At 42.1% G+C, this 18,826-nt stretch overlaps 1 protein-coding gene across 1 annotated transcript in view; it reads right to left on the bottom strand.

Moving 5' to 3' along the window:
* The window catches only part of CASTOR2 (cytosolic arginine sensor for mTORC1 subunit 2), a 68,636-nt gene that overhangs the window by 16,900 nt on the left and 32,910 nt on the right, over nt 1–18,826 (bottom strand). Inside the window, exon 2 of the mRNA XM_074264001.1 lies at nt 5,611–5,681. Coding sequence (XP_074120102.1) covers nt 5,611–5,681 — 71 coding nt within the window. The remainder of the gene's footprint in view (nt 1–5,610; nt 5,682–18,826) is intronic.

The raw sequence follows: 18,826 nt of genomic DNA, 5'->3' as shown, positions 1-18,826 counted from the left end.
ATGAGTGCGGGGGCCAGTCGCCAGGGAGCCAGCCACCATTTTCTCCGGGTCAAGAGTTTCTGAACTCCTCGAGTGGGCAGGGGATGGAGTTCCAGTTACAGGTGGTCTTTGGGGGAGAGCACAGCAGGGAGACATTTCTCCTGAGCCGTCCCTCAATACACCCCCTTCCAGAGCTCCCCTTCCCCTCCAGCTTTGCTCACTTCTCCAAATGTCCCAAGGTGGGAACGGGAGAGAGATAGCTGCATCAGTAAGGACTGGACTCAATCCTTTCGGGCCAAGCCCGCCCTTCTCAGTGCCCAAAGAGCACGAATTCTGGCACTAGGGCCGCCCAGTAGGATGTTCTCGGCTCAGCATGACGTCAGTGTGAGTGAAGGATTAATAAATGCTTGACCACTGATTTTAGTTGGGTTAGGGTAAAATGCAGGGTCTTCCACCTGAATATACTGCGATTCTAAGCAATGATTTCTGGTGAGCCTCCCCCAAATAGAAAACTCCCTGGGACTTCTTAGGGGAAGGTCCAAATATTCATGGAAGAGAAAACCCTTGTGCAGTGGAGTCAAATCTCATTAACCTGAAGAAAAGCTTATGTAATTTTGGCTCAAGAAATTAATCTGTTTAAACAAGGGTCCAGTGAAAGGGATTATTTTACTTTTATGGGGGGAAGGGAGGGAAGGGCCCCAACAGGATTTGCAAGCTCTTTTAGAAATACCATTAAACTCTCATCCTTAAAACAAATCTTATTTATTCATTAAAACAGGCTGAGTCTATGGAACAGCACTAGTAATTATGTAAAAGCAAGGGACAAGAATGTTTTAAATCTTGATTAAGTTAATCTGATCTTAATTGTGGAAATATCTATAGAAGAACTGCACATGTTTACCATATATTGGATTACTTGAGGTCTAGGGAAGGAGGTGGGAGAAGGGAGGGAGAAATTTGGAAAACAAAGTTTTGCAAGGGTGAATGCTGAAAACTATCTTTGCATGAATTTTATAAAGTAAATAAAAAACTATTATTTAAACAAAAAAAAATTAATCCGATATTTTCTAATCTGAAGTCACCATACCTATTCTTCTTTTCCAAATTGACTGAGAGTGGAATGAGGGGCTGTGAGAGACAAGATTTCATGACTTACGTCATGATGGGGAAACACCCACCAATGTAGATCCCAAGTATTTGGCAAAGCTATTCAGGGCACCATGATTGGGTCACCGAGCCAAGAGGTGCCCGAGGTGGTGCTTGAACCCAGATCTTCTTGGCTCCCACTAAAGAACAAAAGGTTCGAAATAAGTGAGCGTGTATATTAAATGGTATGTATGTTGGGCACTTGGAGGAGAGAATGGGAGATTGGAATACCCCTCCCTCAACAAAAGGGATATTGTTGCACAAAGCCAAAAAAAATTCTGAAATATTAAAAAAAAAAAAAAAAATCAATACACTTAAATATATGTGACATCTCTTGAAAGACCATTTTCTTTAGGAATAGGAAGGCAATGAACTTGGCAAAAATGGCAGACACATAACCAAAAATAGTAAGACTGATGATATCTTGATACGTAGGAGATTAATGGTTCCCATATGGGAGTGATTTCAGAAACAGATGAAAATATGCAATCAAATACTAAAGGTAAAGGTAAATATTAATATATTATAAAAATATAAAAATTAATATTAATTAATGTCAAAATATAAAAATGGAGGAAAGAAAACTGCATATATAATTATATTAGCCCCAACTTGACCTGTTCATATCCTGCTGACAAAAAAAATAAAAATTAAAAAAAAAATGGATAATGGATCAAGAAAAGGACCTGGTGTGGGCTCTTACTAATCCCTACAGAAATCTGATAGAAAGGAGACATCAATGGAAAGACACAAAACCTTCTCAGTTAGTAAATGCTCTATCTCAATCGACAAAAGATGGCAGTCAAGAACAAAAGAGTTGTAGAATAGAAACTAATGTTACTGGTAGAATGCGCATCACAAAATTGTGGATTATGCAGTGGAATAAGATGGCTCGACCTGTGACCCATGAAGAGAAGAAATTGGAAGGAGGAGAAAAAGCAGATGAAAATGGAAACATCACCATTTCCAGGACAAACTATTTTCATTATTGATGGCAATGGGACCATTAACATCTAGGCTCAAAATCCTAGAACCTGAAGTGTAATATGAGGAAGTGGAAAAGGCATGGAGTCAGATGAGGTACACACAGAGGTAAAAATTCTACAGCAATGAGACATCAGTTTTATTTATTCCCATATATTTGGGAAAAAGGATGATATTGGTATCATATATCAGCTATATCAATAATTATTGGATGATTTTACTACTCCTCCCCCCCAAAAAAAACCAAAAGAGAATAATTACCAATCCACATACCTACTTTCTCATCTTCATAAAACCCTTATGAGAAAGCTCTAGAGCTCACTGGGGAAAATGAGGTGGGAAAAACAAGCTTTCGCCAATGATTTTCTAGAGCAGACCACCTCTTTATTTCCATACAATCGCCTGTAAGGCATCAAGAATGCTGGGATGTGTGCACGTACCTTCCAGGGTTGCCAGGAAGATAAAATGAGAAAACAAGCACAAAGCTAGTCAGCTATTATTACTCCCACTACTGTTGTTGTTATTGAGACAGTGTAAGTTCCAGAGCAGTCCCTCCATTAATTATTTCCCATTTAGATAGCTTGTTTGTGTATATTTGTAAGCTGTTTTCCTGTTAGACTGTGCACTCCCTGTTTCTGTTTCTTTGTGTCCTCAGAGCTTCCCACAATGTTGGACACAGATGCTTTTCCTTCTTCGTTAGCATTTCTACAGCTTATTATATAGTCATATATTATTCTATATTATATTTTATAATATAACATAATATTATAATAATAAATAATGTAATATAATTATATATAATACTGACAATGAAAGTAGTACTTTGAGGTTATAACTGGGTGTCTGATATATCAAAGAAGCAGAGGGGAGTTTAAGAGGACTAAGACCAAGCATGGGATTCACACCTGTAATCCCTGGGATGGGGAGGTCCAGGTGAGGCTGGTGGATGGTTTAAGAGCAGGAGTTCTAAGTTCAGTGAGTTAGCTAAGCTAGCTAGTTAGCCAAGCTTGTTCTAGGGCTAAGTGCTTTACATGTATCTGATTTTCACAATTCTAGGAAGTACTTATCATTCCCATCTGATAAGGAAACTGAGGCAGAATGTGATCTGGTATGTGTCTGAGACTGAATTTGAACTTGCTGACCTGGGGCTGAGGCGGTCACCATGACAGCCTCTTGGGCTTTGTTTTCTCCTGTGCACCCTCCAATTTCTGTCGGAAAGGTAAAGGGAAACCCTAGTTCTGAGGTGGGTGGGATGAAAGGGAGAGAAGGGAGCCATCATCTTTTAATGTTTGAGGAACAAAGATTTCCCATAACCAGTAACTGGCTGGCATTAAGTTTGTCCAACTCATTTATTTTACAATTGGATGAACTGAGGTACAACGTGTACGGGGCCCGTCATGGGCAAAACAGCAGAAAATCCAGGTTTTCTAGCTGGACCAGCGGCTCTCCCACGCCCTCCCACACTCCCCTGCAGACCTGTTTTCATCTTGCTAGAGACAGCTTCCCTGTGTCCTGGGCACTCAGGTGCGACAGGTACACAGCCTGAAGGGAGTCAACTTCCCCTTCTAATGGATTTTCCCAGCGAGGACAAATGACCCAGAAGAATCTGTGATGTGGCTGTTTGCTGTCCCTGATTTCTAGTGGAACACTTGTGCCTCCACCAGCAAAACAGCATCTGGCAGCGGTCCCCCGAAACTCCCCTCCCTCCTCCGTCCACGGGAGCCGCTACCGAGGAGTCTGGGAGTCACTGGGGCACAGAAAACTGGGGGTAACACAGGCTCACCTCACCGCCCAAGCACGCCCTCTTTAACATAAAAGAACAAAACCAAGGTCCCCGTCTACTGGAACGCGAGCATCTATCCCTTCACCTCCAAGCCTCCATCCCAAACCAAGCCATCGCTCCCTGAACACCATTCCCCTACTCCTATACAAGGGAAAAAGAATGTAGGGACAAGTCTTCCCTTTGAAATTTCTTAGCAGAGTGGCAGGGATAGCAAGAGTGTCAGAACCCTCATTCACTAATCCTCCCTCCCCTTTTCCTCCCCCTTTTCTATTTTTCCTTCCTTTTTTCTCCTTCTTTTCAATACCAAATATAAAGGAGATGCTTTAGAAAGCAGACTTCCACAGTCCCCACTTGCTTGGATACACCATGATGGCATGTGGGCTTGGAGCATCTCACGGATAAGAGTTGGGGAGAGAAGGGAAGGGGTTAGTTCTCATAAAGGTGGAAACTTCCCATGAGCAGGAAAGTGAGTACCATCCCCCTGGTCCTTTGTTATTTCAAGTGGGTCAGAGTTCTGGTTATTGATGGTATCAGGAGGGAACAAATGCTTTGCTCAAGTACCTACTACGTGCCAGGTACTGGGCCAAGCAACATAAAGATAAATCAGTCCCTGCTCTCAAGGAACTTATATTCTAGGTATGTAAATATCTAAAATATAATTTTCTAATCATATCACATCTAATTTATTAATCATGACATATAATAATAATGTACATACATATATCTGTACATATTTATATATGTATATAATATGCATAATTGTACAAATATATACATAAATATAAATATATACATAAGGCGTATATAATTATATTACACATAATATATTAGAAATAATAAATGTAACATGTACAATATATTATAACTTAAATATTAATATTTTATATTGATTACATATTTAAACATTTATTCTGCATATAATTATAGAACTATTTAGAGTACCCATATTGAATATATAGTCACCTAAATGTGCAAATAAATAAGTAACAGAGTAGAGGCTGTTTGGCCACGGAGTTAATGGGCTGAAATCCGGGCCTGCTGAGCTTGCCCAGCACACCGGCACAGTAACGAGGCTTTGCTGGAAGGTCAGAGTGGGTGTTTGTGAGGGATGAGGAAAACATATGAGTTCCCTTCAGTGTCCCCCGAGGCAAACCCAGGGCTAGGGACACATAGAAACAACTGGAGGCCCTTTGGCTCACAGAATTCAAAAAGTTGTTCGTTTTCCGACCAGAGTGATGTGTAATTCCCTCAGCACCGGGGCCATTGAGCCCTTCCTTGTAACAAATGACTTCCAGGCCTGAAAGTCTATGATTCAGGGGGCAGCTGGGTGGTGCAGTGGATAGAGCATCAGCCCTGAATTCAGGAGGACCCGAGTTCAAATCTGGTCACAGACACTTAATACTTCTAGCTGGGTGACCCTGGGCAAGTCACTTAACCCCAGCCTCAGAAAAAAAAAAAAAAAAGAAAAGAAAAGAAAAGAAAAAGTCTTCCTCAGAGGTTTTGTGGATTAATCCTTTCCGAAGAACCCCCATTGAAGACTGAACTCCCACTAGACCGGCTACTTACACACCCTCACAATGCTTTTAGCAGCGAAGGCCATTAATACCAGGCAACGTTATGGAGATCCTCAGGCCCTATTCTGGGACTGCTGAGTGACTCGGACACACGTCCCTTGTTTCAGGGAGTACGGACATTGCTGGTGCAACGGACTCACTTACCCAGGAAGCCCTCTTCGTCGACAATGATGGTGTAATCCTCCGGGGTTTCAGTCAGGCTGAAGAACTTGCACCTGGAAGAGAAGAGAAGATGCTCTTAGTTACGGGCACAATTGTAGCTCGCTGCTGGCGGCCACCCTTCCACTCGGACATACAGGACGACAGACGCACGAATACAAGAGTGAGAAGGCTAAATGGTTACATGGAAATTACAAACACCCACTTTTCTATTGTTTTTTCGCGTTTATAAATTGATTTATTTCTTATCGTCCCTGATTCTTACTGAATCACATAGATTTCATAGCTTGGGCTGTACATATACAAGAATGCCCCATATTAGGGACAGCTAGGTGGCGCAGTGGATAGAGCAGAAGCTCTGAAGTCAGGAGGACCCGAGTTCAAATCTGACCTCAGACACTTAACACTTCCTGGCTGTGTCACTTACATCACTTTTGCCTCAGCAAAAAAAGAAAAAAAAGAATGCCCTCATATTGGCTTTGTGGATGAACCCGGCCCAAAGTTCCCATCCAAGATCAAATTTGGGCCTACCAGGATTTTAACATGTTCTCAGAAAAATGCAGATAAATAAGTATATATACAAATAATATATATGAAATGATTCTACAAGACTCTAAATGTCTCAAGTTCTGAATTTTCTCTCTCCTACCCAGTGAGAGGGCAAAAAAAGTGGTATCAATTGTGCCGGTGAAATTTTGCAAAATATGTTTCTATATTAGCCATAAATACAGGATGTATTCCCCTCTACACTCCCCCCCCCCAAAAAAAAAGAGAGAGAACAGAGGGGGAAGAGTAATAGCAAGTGGGGAATCAGGTAAGACAGCTTGAAGGATGGGAGCTGGGCCTTGAAGGGCATTGGATCTAATTTCCTTGGATTGATGCTTGGCCAGCTTCCAGTGTGCCTGACACGGTTAAATTGCTCTCTTCTCCATTCTAACCCTTAGGCCTGTGCTGCGCTTTCCAGCTTAGAAATCCCCAGTTCCTTCAGTTTGGGGGAGATGAATGGGGATTTCAGGCTCCCACCAGATGCTGTCCTTGCTCTAAATGGTCAGAGGTAGTGCTACCTGAGCCCATCAAGGCCTGCTCTCCTGAATCCTGCTCCCAGATTCTCAGGAAATTGAGGCAGATGAAGGCGAACTCATAACGAGTGTCTGAACTCATAACGAGTATCTGAACTCATAATGAGAGGCTGAATTTCAATTCAGGTTTTTCTGATAAAATCTAGCACTCTCTCTACTGCATCAGCAGCTATCAGCAAGATCAAAGAGTATGGTAATTTCTTAGCATAATTGCAAAATTTAAATGCAGTTCAATTTTCACAGAAAATGATTAAATGTTTGATGTTATTAATTATGGGGAAAAATCGTAAAATTTGAATTGAGTATAGGGATCGTTATACATATTCTTAGTATAGGAGACCCAGACCAACTTTGTGCTTGATTACCCCCTATAAAGCCAGGAAGGGAAGGTCCTCCCCCACCTGCCATCCAGGAGAACCCTTTTTTAGTTCTTTGAGGGTCAAATAGAAAAAAAAAATGAGGTCTTATTATTGTCAGCAAGACCAAACTAAGTAATAATAACAATAATAATAATAGCTTTTGCACCCAACATTTTCCAACCATTATTTCAATTGAATAAGATGACGGTCTTGTTACATATGGGTATTATTGGTCCCATTTTTCAGAGGGAAAAAATTAATGCTCAATGACATGAGGTGAACACCAGTGTTTTACAGATGAAGCAAGATTTGAACCCAAGACTCTATTAAACAACCCTTTCCCACAGACCCGCCGCCAGACCCAGAGCTCTGACCACTGCACCACCTGGTAGGCACTGAAATACTTGCCAACTGCTGACCGACTGGCAAGTTCCCCTCTGGAAACTCCCTGCATGGATCAAAAACAAAGAAAAAGAATTCCACTCAAAACCCCCACACAAACTCACGTCTACAGGGAACAGAAAGTGAAAAGTGCCAGGTTGGAGATGCGAGGAAATCCAGCTGGGAGATGGAGATGCTTGAGCCGGCATTGGCTGAAGTGGCCTGGCTCCCTTAGGACCAGCTGCATATCTCTCAGCAGGGGCCTTGGTCTTTTCCTTCCTTTGGTCCAGGCTCTGGGAGCCAGCACAGCCTGGCTGGAGCAGCCCCCGGGAGGCTCTCTCCCCCCTGCCCCTACGTCTGGGCAGCCTAGCTGGGGAGGGCAGGCCCGGGTGAGCCTGCTTGTGGATGGGGGTGGGTGGGCGGAGAGCTTCAGCGATGGCTGTGGGGGGACAACGGGAACGAGGCCATTTATCAGAGTTTGCCCTTCTCCCAACCCCGACTCTGAGCGAAGATGCATCCATCACTGGAAGCCCTTGAGGGAGAAATCCCGGTGAACAAGAGAAAGTAAAGGACGAGCTTTCCTTCTCAAAAGATGAAAAATGAATGAACCTTCTGGCTGAGCGTGTGCTAGCTGGTGAGCGGTCAGCTCCCTGGGCACAAAAGTCACCACCCTCAGACCTCCCAGACTCGAGAGCTACACCTGGAAGGGACCTCCGAGGCCCGAGTCCAGTACCACCATTTTACAGATGAGCAGACAGTCCAGGGAGTGCAAGGAAAGGACTTCCAGTGACATGTAAATCATATCCTTCGTTTGGGAGGAGGAATCGGAACCCTTAATATACAAGGGACAGCCGCAGCTACAAGTGCAGTGGAGGGAGCACCAGGCTTGGAGGCGGGAGGACCCAAGTTCAAATCTGACCTCAGACCCTGAGCAAGTCACTTCACCCTGCTTGCCTCAGTTTGCTCACTTGTCAAATTTACTGGAGAATTTCCAATGGCCAACTGCTCCAGCAGAGAAAATTCTAAATGGGATGATAAAATATTGGACATGACCAAGAAACGAATGAACGACATCACATAGGGAAGACTCAGGCCTCTGATTCCATAGGACGAGACCTCTGAGACTGTCTCCTCGCCCCTTGTTTTACAGCTTAGGAAACAGAGGCAGAAGTGGGCCACGTCATTGGCCCCTGGGAGGAAGCTCAGAGGGACGTAGGTCAACCATCCACAATCCGGCCCTGCAAACCCACAGGCCCCAGCCCAGGCCCACAATAAGCCTGGCTCTTCGTTCCAATAGCCAGTAAGTTACGCCCACACTTCTGCCTGCCAGAAGATGGTGAAGCTTCAGAATGGCCCAGATCCTCCACGTAGACACTGTATCCTAACTACCAGCCCCAACACGTCAGCTTCCCATCAGACATTTTGTCTTCTCATTATCTCACCCTCCGTGTTTATTCCATAACCAATTTGCAACCATTACGCGGACAAATGAAATTTATAATTGCTTTGGGGCCAATAGCAAATTATCACCTTATTAAGTGCTAATTTGGGAGCTGTCTACATGATTCAGAAGAAGAGCAGGACGACCAAGAGTTCAGAGGAAAACCTGAAAGCTCTGAAGTAAACAAACATCATGGATTCAGACCCCATCCCTCTAACTCCAGCACAGCCACCTCAGGGAGACAAGATGGCCAGTCCTCCTGGAAAATGCAAGGCCTGAGGCTGTGGTTATTCAGGAACATGTATGACCTGTTCTTGAAAAGAGAACCAGCTCCCAAATGTTATCAGAGCTAGGAACGACAAGAACACACACACACACACACACACACACCGGGACATGTCATAGCAGTTGATGCCCCCTCAGGGCCTCTACAATTCCCTTTCTGGTCCAGACCCTAAGATTTCATCTTTCTGGGGAAATCATACAAAAAGACCAAACTTCCTAATTTATCCCACAACAGTTTCCCAATGAGCTTTGCACATAGTTGACAAGGGCATCGCCTAAATCTTCACTTAAAAAGACCAAGGTCCCCCCTGCATGCAGTCCATCTCCAGACGTCCTGACCTGCACCTGGCCACTGGACCCGATGGCTCCGGAGGAGAACATGAGGCTGGTGACTTCACGCAGCCTCCCTCCCTCCCATCATTTCTCTGACATCAACAACATGGTAGGCCACCTGTGTAGGTTTCAACGATTCTATGACCTCATAATAAATGGACTCCTCACCCACTGTCAATACTCCTAAATCTATAGAGAATATAGGATCCAGAGCAGAAAGGTGTCTCCAGAGACCAGATATTCCAATCCCTTCATTTTCAGGTGAGAAAACTGAGTTAGAGAAATTAAGTGACTTGACTCAAAATCTTGACAAGATCCGTACCTGAGTTTTCCTCATCCAACGCCCCGTCTTCCCGTGCCATTAGCCTCTCACTAGGCTTCCTCTGGGTATTGGATATTTCATGGAAACATGCAAGTTGTAACTTTCCTCTTAATATTAAAATGAATGAAAAAGCATTTCAGTTTCCACAATGAGACTATGATACAATCACTGAAAGGATAGTTCCTGTCTCGAGGAGCTTACAGTCTGATAGGAATGAAAATATTAGTCGGGAAATGGTGGCCAGTAGTATTTTAGTTGTAAACTCTTTCCAGTAGAAAAGATTGATTGGATTATTGTAAAAGGAGGGAAAGGAGAAGAGGAGAGAGGGAGCGAGACCCAGGACGTATGCATGTGTAGGGATAGAATGTGTGTAGCGGAGTCTCTGTGTCCCAAGGCCTGGCTAAGTGTCCTGAAGGGCTGCATCAAGAACATCAACCTGTACTGATGACTTGTGTTCATGCATCCTTCCATTGCCACCTGGGTCAGCCCCCATTCTGATCCTTCATTGCAAGCTCTGAATAAATGACAACTGCTCCCTGAAATCACAGAAGTCCCATTCTCCCTGGTAGTGGCCCACTGGCACCTCCCAAACTCCAGATGGAGAACATACAGGTCATCCATCATGATTTGGAAACTACCCAGGGAAGGAGCCTTGTTTCCCTTCAGTGTCTCTTCAGGGTTGGAAAGAAAGATGTCGTTTGTTGTTGGCAGCCTGTGAATTAAAGCTTCGTTCTTACTTTTCATCTGAGAGCTCAGTCAGTCTAGTGAATGCCCCCAATGAAATCTGAACCACTGCTGGTCGAGGGAATGATTATAAACACACATCAACAATAAATGCTGTCGGCAACCCCGGTACCACAGCAATCAACCATCCTGCTTTAAGAAACGTCAGGGTTTTTTCATTCCAATTCTCTCCCCAAAAGGAACTGGGGATTTTCGTCAACACCGAAGTATTTTTTTTTTTTTTTTTTTTTAAGAAAAAGATTACTCCTTTCTCCAAATGTCCTCCTCTCCCCCATCAAGGTTTTATGCTTTGTTTTCTTCTTTCCAAAAAAAATTAAAGTAGATTTTTTTATAGAGAGATTTTGTCCTTTCTCTTATTGGCCCAGGCTGACATCCTTGTTTAAAAAAAAAAAAATTAAAAACAAAATTGAGGGAAAAAAAAATCTAGCAAAACCAATGGACTTTTGAAATATTCTATATAATACTTAACATCTGTGGGGCCTGACTGTGGAAAGAGGTGGAGATGAATCTTTCCTTACTACTTCTTTGGGGGCAGATTAGTACTTCTTATAATTTTACAATTTTAATTGCTTTTTCCTTTTTCCATTGACATAAATCATTTTCTTAGTTCTGTTTACTTCACTTTGTATCAGTTCATAAATCTTTCCAACCTTCTTTGAATTCATCACATTTATACTTTCTTTTTCCCCTGTATTTCTTTATTAAAGCCTTTTATTTTCAAAACCTATATATAGATAATTCTCAATATTCATCCTTATAAAACCTTGTGTTCCAAAAAATTTTTCCCTTTGTTCCTCCCACCCTGTCCCCTAGATGGCAAGTAATCCAACATATATCAAACATGTACAATTCTTCCATATATGTTGACAATCATCATTACACTTAATTTCTAATAGCACTGAATCATTCTATTGCATTTACGTGCTAGTTTGGCCACCTCCCCCAATTAAGGACATTTACTTCATTCCCAATTCTTTGCTATTAGAAGAAGTGCTGCCAGAAATATTCTGGTCTATATGGAACATTACTTTTTGTCAATAAACCATGAACATTTTAATCATTTTATTTCCAAGATTCCAAATTGCTTTCCAGAATAGTCGTGCAATTCCTAGCTCTAACAACAATGTATTATTATATATTATATTTCCAAAGCTCTTCAGATAGAGAAAATTCCCTGTCTTTTGTCAACTGTTCCCATTGTTGGATGAGAGGTAAAACCTTAGGGTTGATTTGGTTTGGATTTCTCTTATTAGTGATTTGAAGAATTCTTTCATAAAGTTAATAGTCTGCAATTCTTCTTTAAGAAATAATTAGCTTGGGGCAGCTAGGTAGTGCAGTGGATAGAGCACCAGCCCTGAATTCAGGAGGACCTGAGTTCAAATCCAGCCTCAGACCCTTAATTGTCCTGGCTATGTGATCCTGGGCAAGTCACTTAACCCCAATTGCCTCAGCAAAAAAAAAAAAAAAAAAAAAAAAAAAAAAAAAAAAAAAAAAAAATAGCTTATATCACTTGGATACTTATGATTTTTATTAGTATGCATATATGATACACTTTGTTCATGCTAAAGTTTTTTAATTTCATGAAATTTAAAAAAAAAAATGATCTATTTTATTTTTGCAATCATCTCTGTTGTTTAATTAAACATTTATGAACTACCTATAATCTACTTTCTCTCTAATTTTTTTTTTTTTTTGAACAGTATGAGCTTTGATATTCAGGTCACATAGGCATTTTGAGTTCACTGTGGACTATGGTGCAAGATGCTAGTCTAAGTCCAATTTCTGCCAAATTGTTCCCTGATGTTTCTAGAAATTGACTGGAGGTTTATCAAACATGGATGTGCTGAATTCTTTTGAATTCTCCCTTGTTTAGCCTTTTTTTTTTAAACCAATTGGAATTGATTGTACAAAAAGATTTATAGCAGCACTTTTTGTAGTAGCAAAAAATTGAAAATTAAGGGGAGCCCAACAGTTGAGAAATGTTTGAACAAATTGCGGTATATAATTGAGGGAATCCTGTTATACTATTGTCCTATGAGAAATGACAAGTAGGATGCTTTCAGAAAAATTTTGGAAGGCAAATGCAAAGTGAAGTAAGCAGAACCAGGAGAACCTTGTACAAAATAACAGAAATACCGAAATAAACAGCTGTGAAAAATTTAGCTATTCTCAGCAATACAATGATCCAATTCAGTTTCAGAGGACTTAGGATGAAAAATGCTAACCACCTCCAGAGAAATAACTGATGGAGCTTGAATGTAGATTGAAGCATACTTTCTTTTTTGCTTTATATTTCTTTTTCTTTTTTTTAGAGAGGGAGAATCTTGTGTTTTCCTTCACAACATGACTAACATGGAGAAATGTTTTGCATGAATGATTGCACGTGTGTCCTTGTTCAGTAATTTTAGTCATGCCCAAATTTTTATTAACTCATTTGGGGTTTTCTCAGCAAAGATCCTAGAGTGGTTTGCCATTTCCTACCCCAGCTCGAGGTAAACAGAGTTAGGTCACAGCTGGGAAGTGTTGGAGCTTGACTCCAAGCCTGGAGATCTATCCACTCTACCACCTCGCTGCTTACACAAGTATGACCTTTATCAAATTGTTTATTTTCTCAGTAAGAGGGAAGTAAAACTCAAAATTTAAAAGATGTGTATCAATGTTAAAATGTGTTTTTATTCAGTACCCTGTCTCAGGGTTTGCTCATCTGTAAAATGAACTGGAAAAGGAAAAGGCCAACTGCGGGATCTTTGCTGAGAAAACCCCAAATGGGGACATGATTGAACAACAACAATAAGAGGTGCTTAATGAATGCTTGCTGACTTGCCTTTACTGCTGCTAAATTGTATGACAATTTAGCCTCTCGGTCCTCAGTTTCCTGTAAAATTAAGTGACTGTACCAGATGGACCGTGAGGGGTCCCTTCTATTTATGGTCACAGTTAATAAGTGGTAAAGCCAGGATTCCAAATAGGTCTTGCATCTCTAGATCTATTAAAAATTACTTTTTATAGCATGATCCAAAAAGCAGATGCCATATTGTGTAGTGCTGAGTAAAGGCCAAGGCAGGTTTGGACCTGACCCAGCAACAGCCAATCCCAAAGGATTCTGGGTAGGAAAGCTCCCTTAGGATTGTCCAAAAAAAGAAAATTAAAAAAAACAACAAAAACCACCAAACTTTAAATCCAACTAGTTTTGACTGGATTTAGAGGCTGGAATCAAATAATGAGCTCAGTTTAGCTGTTAAGATGTTCTGCAGTCAAATGAATCAACTTCTCTCCTTCCCCCTTTTGTGCGACCAGCTGTTGATTTGGCAGCGAGTCCAGAAAGCGCCTTTGTGGGGTCTAAGAAGCTGAGCTAGATCTCATGGCTTGTAGCTAAAGTGCCGAAATGTCACAGCTTCCAAAGTGCTCCTTTCAAGGACCCTGGCCAATCTCAGTCCCGGGAGCTGCTCTGGGAAACTCCAATAATCTGTTTAGGGACAAAGCGCCGCCCCGCATGTCCGTCCCCCCCATCCCAAGGTTCCAGCTGGAGGTCAAAGAAAGCTGAATGGAAGCTGGGCCTTTCCCTTGGCCATTATTCACCCTGAATGTTGAACATGTAGCACAGTACAGCACGGGCACTCATACAGATCGAGCCACATTTTGATTGATTGATCTTGGGCAGGGGTTCTCAAACTACGGCCTGCGGGCCATAGGCGGCCGCTGAGGACGTTTATGCAGCCCACCGGGTTATGGCAAGTGGGCTGAGGGGCAGAGACAGAGTGTGAGCTTTTGTTTTTACTATAGTCGGGCCCTCCCACAGTCTGAGGGACAGGGAACTGGCCCCTTTTTAAAAAGTTTGAGGACCACTGGTCTTGGGTAACAACTCCCTGTTGGTCACTTTTTGGTCTATCTCCCCCTCTCCCCCAGTTTAAAGATCATTCTCATTTGTAGAAACAACAAAATGAAAACCAAGTGGTTATTTCTTCTCTATTGTCAGTTCACTGTCCCCTCCATCCCGAGCAAAGGGCTTATCTTTTCTTGGATTCTCCTGGTTCAACAAAAATAACTTTAAACTTCCAAGAAGAAGAGAAGTTTTCCTTGTTGCTTCCTCACATTTTGAAGGTACCTGAGCCACAAGGTAATTTGTCCTCAGGCTGCCCTAAGAGAGGCTGGGAATAATCCCTCCAGAATTAATGAGAAGGCAAAGGTATAATCATGTGAAAGGCCCAGGAAGAGCAGACAGGAAGACGTGCTTGCTGACTGATGAAGGAGCCTGGAGGTCACACACAGGTTGGGCTGCATGGCAAGGCTTCCTTATTCTAAAGCCACCGAGCTCAAGAGCTCATGATCTAGGAGGGAAACAACACATTCACGAAGAGAAGGGCCGCTATCAGACCAGGACACAGAGAGAAGGGCCGCTATCAGATACAGGCAGACAAAAATAGAGGGACTGGGAATTCTATGTAGTGGTTCAGAGTCGTCTCCCAACTGGGTGTAGCTGCTTCAGTTCATCACTGCTTTATTGGAGCTGATTTGGTTCGTCTCATTGTTGAAAATGGCTCGTCCATCAGAATTAATCATCATATAGTGTTGTTGAAGTGTATAATGATCTCCTGTTCTGCTCATTTCATGAGCATGCTCCATTCATATAAGTTTCTCCAAGCGTCTCTATTCATCCTGTTGGTCATTTCTTACAGAACAATAATATTCCATAACATTCATATACCACAATTCATTCAGCCATTCTCCCATTGATGGGCATCCACCCAGTTTCCAGTTTCTGGCCACCACAAACATTCTTGCACATGTGGGTCCCTTTCCATTCTTCAGTATCTCTTTGGGATATAAGCCCAATAGTAACCCTGCTGGGTCAAAGGGCATGCACAGTTTGATAACTTTTTGAGCATAATTCCAGATTGTTCTCCAGAATGGCTGGATGTATTCACAATTCCACCAACAATGCATCAGTGTCCCTGTTTTCCTACATCCCCTCCAAGAAGGAATTGGAATTTTTGAACTGGAAAAAAGAACAGCTGTCTTCAGCTAGCACTGTGTTGTTTGCCCCCAGACCTGACGTTAATAGGTCAAGAAACAAGACGGGGAGAGAGAAGATTAGTTCTAGGGAACAAGGGGAGCAATCTAAAGTGGAGTAAAGTAGTGAGCTCCCCGTCTCTGAAGGTCATAAAGCAGAAGATGGACGATCAGTTGTCAGATCATCCTGACAGCTGGTATTCTGGGTTTTGGAGTATGGGTAAGACTTCAGAAGTCCCTTCCAACAGAAATGGTTAGATACTTCCTATCAAAATTCTGTTAGAAAGAACAACAATAAACTACAGGCTCAAAGAATCCTGACTTGTAGCACAGCAGGGGATTCTGGGATTCTGTGAGGTAATGCTGAGGAGGACGCACTGAGCTGGGACCCGGAATGTCGAGGCCAGCACTTTCCAAACAACGCATCAGCCCGATTTTTGCCCAGGCCTGGCCTTTCTGACCTGCGATACGGCTTTTTCCCCCTCCAATGAGGCGTACAAGTATGATCACTGAGGTAATGTTTAACCTACTTGACATCAAACCAAATCCTCCAGAAGCACTCCCCCCATAACTGGTAACATGCAGGGTCTGGAGATGCAACGGATTTAGTTAATATTTAAAACAACTTCCTCAAAAAAGCTCTTCCAGGCATTTTTGTGAACCAACTTTAAATAACTATATACAAAATAATAACTGCTAAAAATAATAAAACTATTATTTCAAAATCTTTAAGTTGGCCTATTAGTTCTGATAATCTTCATTTGTCTATGGACCTCATCTCCCCAAATAACTTAAAAATAAATTAACTAATTGGGGAAAAAACAATTCAGGAATAGTTAAAACCCTCAGATGCAAAAAGGAAGATTCCACAGCACATTTTTAAATGTCCATTTGTTTTTTAAATAGTGTGTTGTTTTCCCAAATACATGAAGATAGTTTTCAACATTCATTTCTGTAAAACTTTGTGTTCTAAATTTTTCTTTCTCCCTCTTACCCCCCCCCCCTCCCCAAGACAGAAATCAATCTATTACAGGTTAAATCTGTGCTAGCCTTTTAAACATATTTCTGTATTTCTCATGTTGTGCAAGAAAAATCAGACCAAAAGAAAAAAATATATAAGGGGAAAAAAAAAAAAAAAGCAAACAAAGGTGAAAATATTCAGTTTCATTCCACATTCAGTCTCCATAGTTCTCTCTCTGGATGTGATTGGTATTTTCCATCCCAAATCTATTAGAATTGCCTTGAATCACCTCACTGTTGGGAAGAGCCACGTCCATCACAATCGGTCATCACATAATCTGGTTGTTGCTGTGTACGGTATTTTCCTGCTTCTGCTCACTTCCCTCAGCATCAGTTCATGTCTCTCTGGGCCTCTCTGAAATCATCCTGCTGGTCATTTCTTACAGAACAATAATATTCCATAACATTTATATAACATAACTTACTCGGCCATTCTCCAACTCATGGGCTTCCCCTCAGTTTCCAGTTCCTGCCATTACAAAAAGGGCCGCTATGATCCCCTCTACTTGTAAAGACAAAGAGGCTAAGGCTCAGGCTATTTGTTTTATGAGAAATCCAACATATTTGGGGATCCCTGCACCCCTAAACTCCAACAAGACTGAAGTTTACACCCTCAGTCTCAAACATGAGGAAAAGGACTGGGGGAGGGAAATTTCTGTGCTCCTGGGAGCCTAAGGTCCATCCCCAATGAATTCCCGTTGCTGATTGGCTGACGCTTAGCTACAATTGATCAGATAGCCTTTTAAAATAGGAAACTGTTTTCTAAAAAACATTTCTGGGAATCAGATTAACTCGGGTCTCTGGCAAAAACAAACTGGGCTCTGCCCACTGCTTGTGCCCAGCTGCCAGGCCTTAATAACGAATAAAAGTTCTCGGCCTTGGAACCCTTCCCTCTGCCTTCTTCTCCCAACCCTAATTCTTGGCTCCTGCAACGCCTCCAACGGGGCAAAGCCTTCACATGGCAGTGCCAGACAGACCTCACCTATGACCTTGGACAAATCCCCCATTTCTCATCCAGAATATTTTCATCTCTCCAGGAAAGTATAAGGTTCAACCCAGCCAACACGTGGTAACGGCCTCTGAGCCGAAAGGGGTCACGGCGACGGCTGCCCCCTAGACAAGTGGTGGTCCGGCTCTGCTTGAAAGCATCTACCTAGGGGATTCAGGTATGCTAGAGATAGGCTTGCCAACTTGAGAGAGCCGATTATTAAATATTTAATGTGAGCATTTTCACCCTAGGAACTGGCAAACACTAAAAATCAGGGCTTGAAGTCTTTTCTGTACTGACTAGACTTAAAATGGTACATTACATGTAAAAGTGTAAGGTACCTTCTTTTTGTTCAGCAAAACAACTGTTTGGACATGTATACATATATTGTATTTAATTTATACTCTAACATATTTAACATGTATTAGTCAACCTGCCATCTGGGGGGGGGAAGGAGGGGAAAAGTTGGAACAAAAAGTTTTGGCAATTGTCAACGTAGTAAAATTACCCATGCAAATATCCGGTAAATAAAAACTATTATTTTATATATATATATATATATATAAAGTATAAGGTACCTCCTCCCCCAAAGCTGATTGTTAAATGTTTACCAGCATACCCTTGGGGAGAACCTAACTACTTAGAATGAGGATATCAGCTTTTGCTTATATCAAGTCCTATCACTTATACTTATTAAAGAGCGGATCAGAATGTTATCTCTTGGCAAGATATTTTCTTGAGTTGCCCCCATGCTTGGGACGTTCCTGCTCTAAGTACAGACCTCCCTAAGTCTTAACTAGATCCCACCTTTTACCAAAAGTCTTCCCCAAGCCCTCCTAATTCCAGTACTTCCCTCTATTAAATTATTTCCTCCTAGTCCAGCACGTAGCTTGTTTGAAAGCGGTCTTCCCATCAGATTGTCAACTCCTTGAGGGCAGGGATTGCCTCAGCAATGTTTATTGATTGATTGGGACTACTTGATCCATAAGTAAATGCATTCATTTATTCATTCATGCATTCATTGAGTGACTAGAGAGTTAAAGCTACTAATGGGATTGGAAGCAGCATTGTGTAAGCACCAGTGTCTTAGAAGGATCCTGGACTCTTGGATGCCCGGAATACCTCATCTTCTAGACACCCTATGTTAGTTGCGATACACGGGAAAGAGTCTGGGAGAGCAATCTAGACGGTACCAGATGGGAATCAGCTGAAGGTGCTGGGAATATTTAGCTGGAAGTG

This window comes from Sminthopsis crassicaudata, chromosome 4 (genome assembly GCF_048593235.1).
Source record: "Sminthopsis crassicaudata isolate SCR6 chromosome 4, ASM4859323v1, whole genome shotgun sequence".
Taxonomy (NCBI): domain Eukaryota; kingdom Metazoa; phylum Chordata; class Mammalia; order Dasyuromorphia; family Dasyuridae; genus Sminthopsis; species Sminthopsis crassicaudata.
The sequence above is the reverse complement of the archived record's forward strand: the minus strand, read 5'-3'. Positions and strand labels throughout refer to the sequence as shown.